Source organism: Hemiscyllium ocellatum, chromosome 25 (genome assembly GCF_020745735.1).
Source record: "Hemiscyllium ocellatum isolate sHemOce1 chromosome 25, sHemOce1.pat.X.cur, whole genome shotgun sequence".
NCBI classification, from domain to species: Eukaryota; Metazoa; Chordata; class Chondrichthyes; order Orectolobiformes; family Hemiscylliidae; genus Hemiscyllium; species Hemiscyllium ocellatum.
The window spans coordinates 15,807,346-15,821,748 of record NC_083425.1 but is presented as its reverse complement, the minus strand read 5'-3'; the positions used below and the strand labels follow the sequence as shown (position 1 = coordinate 15,821,748).

The 14,403-nt window shown below is 40.3% G+C and overlaps 1 protein-coding gene across 1 annotated transcript in view; it reads right to left on the bottom strand.

Moving 5' to 3' along the window:
• The window catches only part of map2k6 (mitogen-activated protein kinase kinase 6), a 125,010-nt gene extending 117,945 nt beyond the window's left edge, over positions 1-7,065 (bottom strand). Inside the window, exon 1 of the mRNA XM_060844481.1 lies at positions 7,010-7,065. Coding sequence (XP_060700464.1) covers positions 7,010-7,028 — 19 coding nt within the window. The 5' untranslated portion in view covers positions 7,029-7,065. The remainder of the gene's footprint in view (positions 1-7,009) is intronic.
• Between the last annotated feature and the right edge of the window lie 7,338 nt (positions 7,066-14,403).

The window sequence follows — 14,403 nt, the reverse complement described above, 5'->3', positions numbered from 1 at the left end:
ATGTAAAGTTCATTTAACTTTACAAAGGATGAGTTCCAGATTTAATTCTGACACATTCAAATCTGTATTTTAAAAGTCAATAGCAAAAACTGATTTATATAGAAATTGTAATTGAACTGCTGTGATTAAGATGTTGTCGCATCAATTTATTGGACGTATTTCAGATTATTCAGGTTTCAAAGACACGTTCACATCATTTCACAAAAATTCAAGTCATTGTTTCAAATTGAGGGGGGGTGTAGAAAACAAAGTCAGGCAATGTTATTTTAGGATGAGGATGATAATCGCACAGGTCACCTGAACCAGTGAGGCAGACAGACAAATACAACATGATTCAAAAAGGAACTACACAAATTTCTGTCAGCAAACAAAGTTCAGGATGGCTAGATTTTATACGAAACTAAATGAAAAGGCTGGCTGGGCTAATGGACTTCCTTTTTAATAATGGACAAAAAGTGTCACTGATTTGACAGTCAGAAAATGTTAGTATGACATAATCTGGTCTCTAGTTTAAAACATGTTAAATGTTACAGTACTGTCACTGTGATTCTAATGAACACCATTACGTTTGTGATATTGTGCACATTGCCATCATTTCATTTCCACTGTACAGGAAAACATTAGCTCACTTGTAATCATTTTATTTTACATCATAACAGTGCGCATTATACTTGTATTCAGTTTTAAATTGACTGAACCAGTTGAAAAGTTTCGCTGTGTTGTCTTATAGTGCCAATTTTTAAACAAGTAGTAAGGCCCAAATTTTCTATGCAATAATACAACCTGGACAGTACAGCAGTTAGTAGAAACAATAAGACCACACAATCACTGCAGGACATTAGGAAAGAGAACAGCAACATTGTGGTGGGTCAGAGTGCTGCAATTATATAGTCTACGTATTCAATTTGCATTCTAAATATTCAATTTGACCACTTCTCCTTGCCTATATTGAAGATATCTGCTTTTAAGTCATATGCAGGTGGTCTCCAGGTTGCTAACGGGTTCCATCCATAAGTACACTCCTCAACCAACTTGTACGCAAGTGGTAACACAATAAAATAAAATGATACATGTTTGCAGGTCAGATCATGAAAATTAAACTGAATACACCCCTGCATGGGAAGCTATTCTTTAAGGACAAGGTTCATAACTCAGCTGCTTGTAAATTGTTGATATTCTGGATGTAGGTTTGCTCGCTAAGCTGGAAGGTTCATTTTCCGATGTTTCATAACCCTACAAGTAACATCTTCAGTGAGCCTCCGAATGAAGCACAGGTGGTGTATCCCACTTTCTATTTTTATGTTTGAGTTTCCTAGGGTTGGTAATGTCATTTCCTGGGGCGGCATAGTTTCCTATTGTGATGTCATTTCCTGTTCTTTTCTCATGGGGTGGTAAATGGGATCCAAGTCAATGTGTTTGTTGATAAGAGTTCCAGTTGGAATGCCATGCTTCTAGGAATTCTTGTGTGTGTCTCTGTTTGCCTTGTCCTAGGATGGTTGTGTTGTCCCAGTCGAAGTGGTGTCCTTGCTCATCTGTATGTAAGGATACTAGTGAGTGTGCCCTGGTGGCTAGCTTTCTGCCTGTTTGTCCAATGTTGTATTTGTTATACTTCTTGCAAGGTATTTTGTAAATGACATTAGTTTTGCTTGTTGTCTATATAGGGTCTTTCAAGTTTATTAGCTGCTGTTTTAGTGTGTTGGTAGGATTGTGGGCTACTACCTCAACGAACACAGTCCACCCATTTCTGAGCAACAAATCCAACAATCAGACAAAACATGTCCAGAAACCTGGGCCACTCTCTCCAAACATCCCGGAAATGGCTGCCAGACTACTCAGACCCCTGAACTGGCTCAAAGGTAGAAGACAGAGGCGGTGGTGGAGAGTTGTTTTTCAGACTGAAGGCCTGTGACCAGTGGAGTGCCACAAGGATTGGTGCTGGGTCCTCTACTTTTCATCGTTTATAAAATGATTTGGATGTGAGCATAACAGGTACAGTTACTAAGTTTGCAGATGACACCGAAATTGGAGGTGTAGTGGACAGCGAAGAAGGTTATCTCAGATTACAACAGGATCTTGATCAGATTGGCCAATGGGCTGAGGAGTGGCAGATGGCATTTAATTTAAATAAATGTGAAGTGCTGCATATTAGGAAAGCAAATCTTAGCAGGACTTATACACTTAATGGTAATGGTAAGGTCCCAGGGAGTGTTGCTGAACAAAGAGACCTTGGTGTGGAAATTCATAGCTCCTTGAAAGTGGAGTCGCAGGTAGATAGGATAGCGAAGAAGGCATTTGCTTTCCTCTCTTGGTCAGAGCACTAAGTAAAAGAGTTGGGAGGTCATGTTGCAGCTGTACAAGGCATTGGTTTGTCCACTTTTGGAATATCGTGTGCAATTCTGGTCTCCTTCCTATTGGAAGGATGTTGTGAAACTTGAAAGGGTTCAGAAAAGATTTACAAGGGTATTGCCAAGGTTGGAGGATTTGAGAGGTTGAATAGGCTAGGGCTGCTTTCCCTGGAGCGTCGGAGGATGAAGGGTAACCTTATAGAGATTTATAAAATCATGAGGGGCATAGATAGGGTAAATAGACAAAGTCTTTCTTCCCTGGGGTTGGGGAATGCAGAACTAAAGGGCATAGGTTTAGGTGAGAGGGGAAAGATATAAAAGAGACCTAAGGGGCAACATTTTCACACAGAGGGTGGTACATGTATGGAATGAGCTGCCAGCAGAAGTGGTTGCGGCTAGTACAATTGCAACATTTAAAAGGCATTTGGATGGGTATATGAATAGGAAGGGTTTGGAAGGATATGGGCCAGGTGCTGGCAGGTGCAACTAGATTGGGTTGGGATATCTGGTCGGCATGGACGGGTTGGACCGAAGGGTCTGTTTCCATACTGTACATCCTTATGAAAATGGTATCCTCGTTCACTGTCAATTGTATTCAGGCATCATGCATCAGCCAAATAAACAGCAGCAGGAAATTAAACCAAAATAAACCAAAGAACTGTGAATACTGAGAATCAAAAACAAAAATCAGAAATTGCTGGCGAAACTGAGCAGGTCAGGCAGCACCTGTGGAGAGAAAGTGGAGTTAACGTTTCGGGTCCACTGACTTTTCTCCAGCTCTAACCAGAAACGTTAACTCCACTTTCTCTCCACAGATGCTGCTTGACCTCCTCAGTTTCTCCAGCAACTTCTGATTTTGTGGCAGGAAATTAAAGCTTGGAGCTTTTGGAAGTATGAACCTAAAAAATGTATTTCTAAATGTTCTGAACTTAGAGGAACTAGAAAACATATCGACCACTAAATGGGATTGTTTCATGTATAATCAAAGAGCCTAAATATCAAAAGGTAAAAATGAACACCTCTAGTTTACTGAGGATTTGAAACTGAAACTTAAAAGAGATGTCCAAAAATAGTGGGAGTTTCATTGGATTAATTTTGATTATATTAACTAGTTTGTGTTACCAAACACAGCAGAAAGGACCGCCTCATTTTAAGCAAGCTCAGATCACTGAATGTACACAAGTCTTAAAACTTTCTGGCTATTAGTCCAATGCTAAGCAATCTCAACTTTCCAAAGTCTTCATTATCATAACCACATGCACAGGCTTGATGCGACTTGATCATTGAAAACTCAGTTAATTTTTTTAAAAAGCCATGTTAAGACCTTCAAACATAAACCGGTGTTTAAATAAGAGGACTGAAAGGAGTACAGTACTAACATCTGAAGGAGCTCTTACATGATAACGGCTACAACCACCCACTGCCTGCACCATTAAGTTGCATGTTCCCTCACCATGGATACACACAACACGGCCTCTTATTGACAGCTCATTTCCATAAGATTTGCCTGAAGGATTTTAGTTCTCATCTTAATCTTTATAGAAATAAAGTCCAACTTATGAAATTTTCCAATATTTCAATCATTGTATTCAGTACAATTATAAATTATGAAACAAAACATTTTACTGGGAGAATATTCCTTCAAGTGCTACTACAGAGGGCAGAAGAGAGCCAATGACTGAGCAGTACATGACAAATAGATTTCAGCTTTAGCTCATTTTGGTGCAAAAATTGCCTCATATGCACAGAAAAGAAATTAAATAATCGTTTCCAGGAACTCATCATTAGGACCCCTTCAAATATAGTGTGACAAAAATTATAATTAACACAAGCTGTTTGTAGTTATTTTACATTAGATCTGAAGTACAAATATCCTCAGTGGTTTTGCTAATTGAGAAAACCAAATTAGTGTCAATCATCACTTTCCTTAACTAAATATAATTTAATAAGCCATTCATTTTCCTAATGCTGCAGTCTTTGGCTAAAATATAAGGTTAATGTGGCATAGAAATAAAAATGTTATTCATGTTAATTAGAATTTTTAGTAAAACCTAGAATTATTCAACCATGTTTAAATGTATTCTGTTTCCTCATTATATTATGTTACAAACTCATTTCCATCAACTACTTCACTGAATGTGCACAACACCTGGATCCATTCCCCACTGGGGGGTATGCATCAGGCTCAAAGATGTCACTTAAATAAAGGAAAAATACAGTTGATGCTGAAAACCTGAAGAGTCAGACCAGACTTGAAATATGAACACGGTGTCTATGCATGTCTCTCTCTCTCCCTCATAGATGCCACCAGACCTGCTGAGTTTCTCCAGCATTTTCTATGTTTCAAGTCATAGAGTTGTACAGCATGGAAACAGACCTTTCTGTCCAACTTATTCATGCCAACCAGATATCCTAAATTAAGTTAGTCGCATTTGTCAGCACCTGGCCCATATCCCTCTGAACCCTTCCTATTCATATACCCATCCAGATGCCTTTTAAATGTTGTCATTGTACTAGCCTCCACCACTACCTATGGCAGCTCATTCCATACACACACCACCCTCTGTATGAAAACGTTGCCCCTTAGGACCCTTTAAAATTTTTCCCTTCTCACGTTAAACCTATGTCTTCTAGGTTTGGACTCCCCCATCCCAGGGAAAAAATCTTGACTATTCCCCTATTCATGCCCCTCATGATTGTATAAACCTCTATAAGGTCACCCCTCAGCCTCCAACAATCCTGAGAAAATAGCCCACTCAGCCTTTCCCTACAGCTCACACCTTCCAATTCCTTTTGTGTCAATGATGTCACTACAAATTACATGATTGGAAAATGCAATCACCTAAATTACCCAATTCAAAAAAAACTATTAAAACAAAACTTACTCGTCAAAGTTAATTCCTCAACCAAGATCATCAAAACCAATTATCTGATCATTTATCCTGCTGTTGTCATAGTTCAGCCAGTTTTGCACAGCAAATTCCTTTTGCCTACCTGAACAACACTGACTACACTTCCACATTGTCTAGTTGGCTGTGTGATGGATTAGGACATCCTGTGGATGTGAAAAACGCAGGTGCAAATAGATAGGACTCTGGTCGTGTTACAAATTTCACGATCGTTTTAATAAACAATTTAATATCTTAGATAGTTCTGAAAATGTCATTCCTAATGATCATAAACATTTCCCAGTATTGATAATTCCGTCTTTAAGTCTAGGACATGGTGTTGAGTTTACTCCAATTGGGACAGGACTGCCGACTTCGAATGATCAAAAGTCATAGACTGTCAACACAATAGGTTCAGTCACGTAGTAATAAATGGAATCCAAAAGGGAATTGAAGTAAATAGAAAGAGGCGGGGGACATAACCCTCACTAAAATACGTAAAACAGTAACTAGGAAATATGTCGTCATCATCATCTTTTCCATGGGTTCACATGGACTTGAAGCAAAAGTCCCATAAATGCCGAAGCTGGTAAAATCTGGCACTGAACTTCAATTGAAAGATAATGCACAAGTTGCCAACGAAGACGATCAGACTATTACAGTCTGGACATGGGCTAAATACGACATTGCTTGTGTAAAAAGTGCTGTATCCCACCTCTCATTTGGAGTTTTCAGCGAACATTTCAAATAAAAACAATAGAACCTTGTTCACTCCCCTCACTAACATCCTAAGCACAAATGAATAAAGAGGTGGTGGGATTTGTTTATGGATGCGGGTAATTATTCAAAGCAAGCGCTCCTTCCAAAGATGACTTGTGACTAAAAGGTTTCTTTTTTTCCTCAATAAAAGAGTCACTGAAAGGTGTCCAGGGGCTGAATGGGCCACCAACAGAGTTCCAGCGCTAGCCATGGAAGGGGGTTGTGTCATTGAATTGCTGGCGGCGACAGATGCCTCCAGCCTTTGTGAGTTGCAGGCGATAAATGGTCAATTCACAGAGACATAAGACAATTTTTCCATGTTTGAGAGCCGAACTCTAATATTAGAATCTTGTTTTTTAAAATGTGATTGTTTCTCTACAACATCCATGCTAGAGTGTTGCAAGTGACGAATAATCACTAGTATTAATACAATCGATAAAGAAACACTTCTAGCCCAGTTTAGAATTCGATATGCAAATATATTATTGATAGCGTTATATATTTCAACTGAAACGTAAGTGTTGGTCTTTTTTTTGCAAATTAGTAAATTACTTTAATTGCAATTTTGTGTTTGACTCATGCATTTCGACTTTTTGTTTCGACGGACTGCATGTTTGTAAGAAGTTAATACATTTAAATGGTGTTTAAAAGAAACGCTTTCAATGCAAATTACGGTGGCGTGCAGTTTCTCATGGATTCAACGCATTTAAACGCTGACCCCCTTTACGTAATATATTAGCACCTCGATCTGTTTGCAAAAAAGCACCCTGAGCTTAGTAATCGGAATGCAAATACGTCAGTGACCAGCTGAACAGCAAAACCCAGCCTTAGGATCCTCTGTCTGCAAAATGCAAATTCAGTGTGTTCAGCTAAAACAGGAAATGCAATCAGCTCTGCAAGCCTTGAAACTTAGCACTGACATTGCAAAGCTCAAGGTGCACCAATGCATTTTGCATTAAGCACAGGTCTTTTTGCATTCTACCCAAATATCTCTCCATATATCTGTGCAAACCTTACCTCCTTTTGACAGCGACATTTTTTTCTTTTTTTTCCCCCTGCTGGGAGGGGAGGGGGAGGGGATCACAAAAGACTTTGCCTTTTCAGCTTTGCAACAAAGATGCAAAAGCTTGCTGCTTCCCAATTTTCATCCACCTGGGAATCCTGAGCGATTTTTTTGCAGCTGCGAGCTATGCAGAGGGAATGGCCGTTTGCATAACTCGGAAGCAAGCTGCAAGCAGCGGAAGATTTGCAAATGCAAAAAGCTGTTCGGTAATTACGGAGCTGCAGCTACATGATCGGCCGGAGCTGAGTTCACCAGCTCCAAACTTCTCAGCGTGTCATCACGTTCTTCCTGCTGGAGAAGAAAGCATTGTGGGAATTGTAGTCTACATTTTGAAGGAACTTTATTTCAAACCGGGGAAGAATCTTTCATGCAATATACTTGGAGCAGTTGCACGTTACTTTGCAAAATGTTCTTTAAATAAAAAAAATGCACCAGTTAACATTTCAATATAGTGTTGTTGCCTGGGAATGGAGGAGATGCCAAACACAATCCAGTCCAGAGTTCAGACCTCAGCACAGAGGCATAAGGAGTTCATAAATGTCAACTGTACTCATTTCAATTGCTAGTGTTATTTAAATCCCGTGCGTTTTGTTACTTTGCACAGACACTTGTGCAGGGTTTGGTTTCGTACCGTGCAGTTCGGGACAGGGTGCCCAGGCCTGCACATGTTCCTGTTTACTCATTTATTATTTCAGTGGCCGTTGAGTACTGTATTTCTTTGTTGCACTGCTTAGTATTGCATTTTACATGGAAAAGTGCATTTAAAAAATAATTGCAAATTCTCCGATGTGGTGTCAGGGTCTCTTACTAAACAGAGCTTGACACAAGAAAACGCTTGATAGATCACTTTTTTTTGCAAGATCTGAAGGGTGAGGCAGAAGTGAGCTATTTTTCCGTGAATTTAATGTGCGATGTTATCGGGTCTGCTGGCGATGTAATTCCAATCCATTGCAAAAATGAATTTTTGGAATCATCCATGCAGCAAGGGTTAAAACATGCGATTATTCTCATTTTGCTGTTGCGTGTTTGTTTTTTCCAACATTGCTGAAAATCTGAAAACTGGTTGTAGCTAATATTCCGCCGGGCCAGCATGGTAGCTATTTGTCCCCATTTACAGATTGCATTTAAAAAGCAAAATTCCAAAGAACCAGTAAAGAAGAAAACAGCACAACCTAAGTTGTTGCCATGACAATGGTCTAGTTAAATCAAAGCCAATATTAGAGCTTTTACACACACACTGCACCTTTTCAACCACCAGAAGAGTGAAACTAAAATGATTTTCAATAAATCTCCAATCTGGCGCTTGTGTAGTGACATAGTAGCTGACTAATAACCACAATTAAACACATTCACTGACTTGCCTACTTTATAAGCAAAATTAAGATTGGAAAAGAACTCTTGTCATGACATAAGTTATTCCTGATGAAGGGCTTATGCTCGAAACGTCGAATTCTCTATTCCTGAGATGCTGCCTAACCTGCTGTGCTTTGACCAGCAACACATTTGCAGCTCTTGTCATGACATACCATTTTATTCCATTAAGATTTTTATTAAACTAGTCAATTTAGTGGTACAAATGTATTTTAATTATGTCATTAAAATAACATTTTATTTGAGAGTTTTCCACTGATTGGTCTGGCACACGAAGTTCTCAACAAATCTGTTCACGATTCTGAAATTAGAGGGTTTGTTCTGAATCTCACGGCGTCCAGGAACCAATCTGGGAAACTGAGGTATGAGAAGAGGTAACCTTTTGAACCAATATATTATTTTCATTAAAAGTTTAATTACAGTAATTATTAAATGTGTTAATAGTGTCAAATAATGGACAACGCTAGATCAATCTCCACTTGCATAATTTAGCAATTTATTTAGTATGGGTAGGTACAGTAGCTATGAAATATCCCAGTTATCCATAGTCACAGTATTAGCAGACCTTGTACCTGACTCGAAGTAAGATTTATGCAGCATCTCAGAAAATCTTATTTTCCCAATTAAATTTAATACCGAAAACTGCACTAATGCTTACCTACATTGACTTATTATCATATTTCCATGCGCACAGGAAAATAAAGTTACAAGTGAATTGCTCCACTTCAATGCAACTACTTACTATCTAAAGAGGCTGTGAGCTATCACCACACAGTGGTGTCACACTGCTATAGCTGAGAAATAAAACAATTTTTAAACAAACCTCAGCAAAAAATTCTCTTGCAAGAGATTCATTTTGGAAACGTTTACATAAGTACAGGCATTGCAAAGTAAAACACAATCATTATTAAACCTGGACTGCGGAAAATGAAAGGCTATTGAATTCTGTTCCCAGTTGAAATGTTATCTAAAAAAATTAAAGTGCTGTCATTTAGTTGGATTTAATTCGATAGTTTTTTTCCTGTATTCGAAATGTAACTCAACATGGGCAACTCGTGACAGTAACCACAAAAAATGTCGAAGGCTGTGTTTGCAGATTTATCCTCAGGAAATCACAATCTGAAAATGCCACATAGTCATTCAGAAATAAAAGGTCCACTCCCAGATTTACAAAGTGTGGTAACTTTTCATTTGTTTCTCCATTTGGCTATTTTTGAATGTTTTTCAGGACAGACCACTGGCAGTGTACTGTGTGACAGCATTGGGTAATGAGACTGCGGTCACATTTTTCACCCAGAAGGTAGTAGGGACCTGATCCTGAGGAACATCAGCTCACTTCTGAGAGGGTTGGTAGAGGCAGAAACTCTCAAGACATTTTTTGTAAAATACTTGGATTGTTGTATTATGTCTTTCAGCAAATATGTGTGATATGCCTTTAAGGAACATGCTCACGATAAAACCAGTGTATCATGGGTCATGACCTAGCAGTATAACGCACTGGACCAGGTTGAGAGATCTGCTGGGAAGCTGGGCTGCTGAAGACCTATTGTAGTGTTCCTACCTCTGAGGTAGAAGGTTTGAGTTCATCTCACCTGCTCCAGAGGTGTGTTGTAACATTTCTGAACATATTTGATTTGAAAATATTGATGAGAAGATTTAGATGGTCTTTGTCAGGATTTGGAACTGTTCTGTGGGCTCTTATGGTGCAGTGAAAGTGTCCCTGTCTCTGGACAAAGAGGCCTAGGTTCAAGTCCCATCTGATCTAGAAGTCTGAGTTAATACCTTTGAACAGATTAATTAAAAATAACTATAATTCTCACAGTCTTGATCTTACTGAGCACTGGACCCTTGCAGCATGACATATTAAGGGAAGCATGCCACAGTACCTCCCAAGTTGCTTATGTTGAGTTCAAACACACAAATATGTGTCATTGTGCTATACATATGCAAGTACCAGGATCTGAAGTAAAAATGCATTGCATTCCTCAGCACTGTATGACTAACACCTCATATTTATGCTCTGGGAGCTAACATAAGTGTGATAGGCATAGATCAGCTGTCACCCCATAGACTCACATCATGGACATCTACTTGAAGAGCCATGACCTGCAAGGCTGTGTCTCATACAGGAAGATAGGAATCAGCTGGGTAGCTCTTGGCTGACCAGCACAAACATGATGGTCCAAATGGCCCTCTCCTGTGCCATATGATTTTGGGAGTCCTTGTTGACCATGTGCCCCACACATATAAACAGAGGCAAGTTCAGGAAAGGTGGAAAATGAAGGGCTTTTGCCCGAAACGTCAATTTCCTGCTCCTCGGATGCTGCCTGACCTGCTGTGCTTTTCCAGCACCATTCTAATCTTGACTCTGATCTCCAGCATCTGCAGTCTTCACTTTCGCCTTGGAAATTTAAGCAGGTGAGTCATGACCTTATTGAATGGTGCAGCCTGCTGATTAAGGCTACATAACTTACCCGGTATTGTCCTCCAGTAACTCATATTGTAGACATAGAAGGCGGTCATTAGCTCAAAACACTGTTCTATCCGCAGGAAAGAAATGCAGCAAGTGCAGACATGATTTTTAGTTCAACACAATGCAGATAAAGCTGGATTTTGTTCTATTCAGTTTATTCTTTCAATGAGTAACTTAATATTTCTGATCTTGGATACTGTGGTTGACTGGAATGTGATTGTTCAGTAGGTTTGGGCCTGCATCAGAAAAGGTGGGGGAATGTATCAGGATCAGGTCACAAAGTGGTAAAACCAAGAATAACGTTTGGAGAACTGGCAGTAATTGTTTTTGTCAGCCCCTCACCTGCTGGGAATACTTCTCAAAAACAGAAGGTCATGGGGACCAAAATGGGAACAGTAGCAACAGCATTGTTGCCAAGCAGCACTATTGGCAACTTAAAATTTTTGCTGAAGAAATTTGTTTACAGTGAAGTAATAAAGAAGAACAACATTTTGCCTACTCAAAACAAACTGCATAGAAGAGAAACCAATACTGTCAAGCCACTCCATGTAAAACAGATGTGTTTAGGAAGCAAACATATACCAGATAAATGTTTTTTAGATTACTTTTTTAGATTAGATTATTTACAGTGTGGAAACAGGCCCTTCGGCCCAACAAGTCCACACCGACCCGCCGAAGTGCAACCCACCCATACCCCTACATTTACCCCTTACCTAACACTACGGGCAATTTAGCATGGCCAATTCACCTGACTCGCACATCTTTGGACTGGGAGGAAACCCACGCAGACATGGGGAGAACGTGCAAACTCCACACAGTCAGTCGCCTGAGTCGGGAATTGAACCCGGGTCTCAGGTGCTGTGAGGCAGCAGTGCTGACCACTGTGCCACCGTATCGCCCAATTCATGTTGGCAAGTATAAATGAGTAATTTTTTACTGTGAAGTAATTTAAGCAATAATGGGAAATAAAAGAACACAAAATGGGAACGGGAATGAATAAATTGGTAAAGGCTGGTATAGAAGTACAGATAGAGCCATAGAGATGTACAGCATGGAAACAGACCCTTCGGTCCAACCCATCCATGCCGACCAGATATCCCAACCCAATGTCGTCCCATCTGCTAGCACCCGGCCCATATCCCTCCAAACCCTTCCTATTCATATACCCATCCAAATGTCTCTTAAATGTTGCAATTGTACCAGCCTCCACCACTTCCTCTGGCAGCTCATTCCGTACACGTACCACCCTCTGTGTGAAAAAGTTGTCCCTTAGGTCCCTTTTATATCTTTCCCCTCTCGCCCTAAACCTATACCCTCTAGTTTTGGACTCCCCACCCCAGGAAAAAACTTTGTCTATTTATCCTATCCATGCCCCTCATAATTTTGTAAACCTTTATAAGGTCACCCCTCAGCCTCCGATGCTCCAGGGAAAACAGCCCTAGCCTGTTCAGCCTCTCCCTATTGCTCAAATCCTCCAATCCTGGAAATATCCTTGTAAATCTTTTCTGAACCCTTTCAAGTTTCACAACATCTTTCCGATAGGAAGAAGACCAGAGTTGCATGCAATATTCCAACAGTGGCCTAACCAACATGACCTCCCGACTCCTGTACTCAATACTCTGACCAACAAAGGAAAGAATACCAAACGCCTTCTTCACTATCCTATCTACTTGTGTCTCCACTTTCAAGGAGCTATGAACCTGCACTCCAAGGTCTCTTTGTTCAGCAACACTCCCGAGGACCTTACCATTAAGTGCACAAGTCCTGCTAAGATTTGCTTTCCTAAAATGCAGTTCTTCAATTCAGTTCTGTTATATACATACATATAGTACAATCACAAACACTTGTCTGTCTGGATTCAAGCTACGTAACACAGATGTACTTCCCTCAACATGTCATGCTGCAAAAGAGCAAAGCTCAATAAGAGAGAGACCAAATTTATCTGACAAAGCTATAAACCAGATTTAATTTAAAGCAATGCTATTAGATAATCCTCTTTCATTGTCAAAATAACTCATGGGGTAAAGTACTGACACATTTGAGTAACCCAGAAAATGGTTTAAATAGAGACAGCACGGTGGCTCAGTGATTAGTACTGTTGCCTCACAGGTCCAGGGACCCAGATTTGATTGCAGCCTTGAGCGACTATCTGTGTGGAGTTTGCACATTCTCCCTGTGTCTGCGTGGGTTTCCTCGAGCTGCTCTGGTTTCCTCCCGCAATCCAAAGACGTGCAGGTTTGCTGAATTGACTGTGCTAAATTGCCCATAATGTTTAGGGATGTGTAGGCTAGGTCCATTAGTCAGGGGTAAATATCGGGTAGGGGAATGGATCTGGGTGGGTTACTCTTCAGAGGGTTGGTGTGGACTTGTTGGGCCGAATGGCCTGATTCCACACTGTAGGGATTCTAATTCTAATTCTAATCCCACCATGGCAAATGGCGAAATTTGAGTTGAATTAATCAATCTGGAATTGTAAGCTACTACAATAGTGACCATACAATTGTGAAAATCCTCATCCCCTGTAGAAAGGAAACATCTGCCATCCTGATTGGTCTGGTCTGCTTGTGACTCCAGGCCCGCAGCAATGTGGTTGACTCTTAAGTAGCCTAGTCAGTCACTCAGTTGTATCTGATAGCTACCAAGTCTGACAAAAGGAATGAGACCAGACAGACCATCTGACATTGACCAAGGCACCAGAATTGACAATGCCACACACCATATTGTCAACTCTGCAAAATCCTCTTCACCAAAATCTCGGGACTTGTGCCAAGATTGGGAGTGGTGTTTCACAAACTTGTCAAAAAAAACGTTTGACAGAGCCATTCTCATGGAATCATAACTTACAGTATTCCAGTCATCACCGTCACTGCAGCACAGGTGACAGTACAGAATTATATGGTCAGAAAGAGTTGCCCTGGGAGTCTTTGACATAGACTTTGGATAAAATGAAGTCACATGGCATCAGGTCAAACATAGGCAAGGAAACTATTGATTGATTATCATGTACCATTCTCCCTCACTGATGACTCAATGTTCCTCCGTGTTGAACACTGATGAGAAGAAACATTGAGGGTGGAAATAGCACAGATGTACTCTGGATGAAGGACTTCAATGGCCACTAGTGCTGTTCTTGTTATGCCCTCCTGCACTGTTCAATGAACTAGGATTAATCCCCTGAAATGATGGTAAAGGCAAAGTGGGAGATGTTCTGACCACTGCTGCTGACTAAGCTGGCTGAGTCCTCAAAGACATAGCTGCCACACTGGACCTGCAGGTGGTAAGGGAATAGACAAGAGAGAAAAATATACATGACCTCATCTTCTCCAGTGTGACTGTTGTTGATGCATCCATCCATGGCATAAGTTGCAGTGAGCACCGAACAGTCATTGTGAAGACAAAGTCCTACTATCATATTGAGGTTACATTTTATTGTATGGCCCTATCATTGTGCTGAATGGGAGAAATTTCAAACAGATTTAACAACTCAAGACTGGCCATCCACGA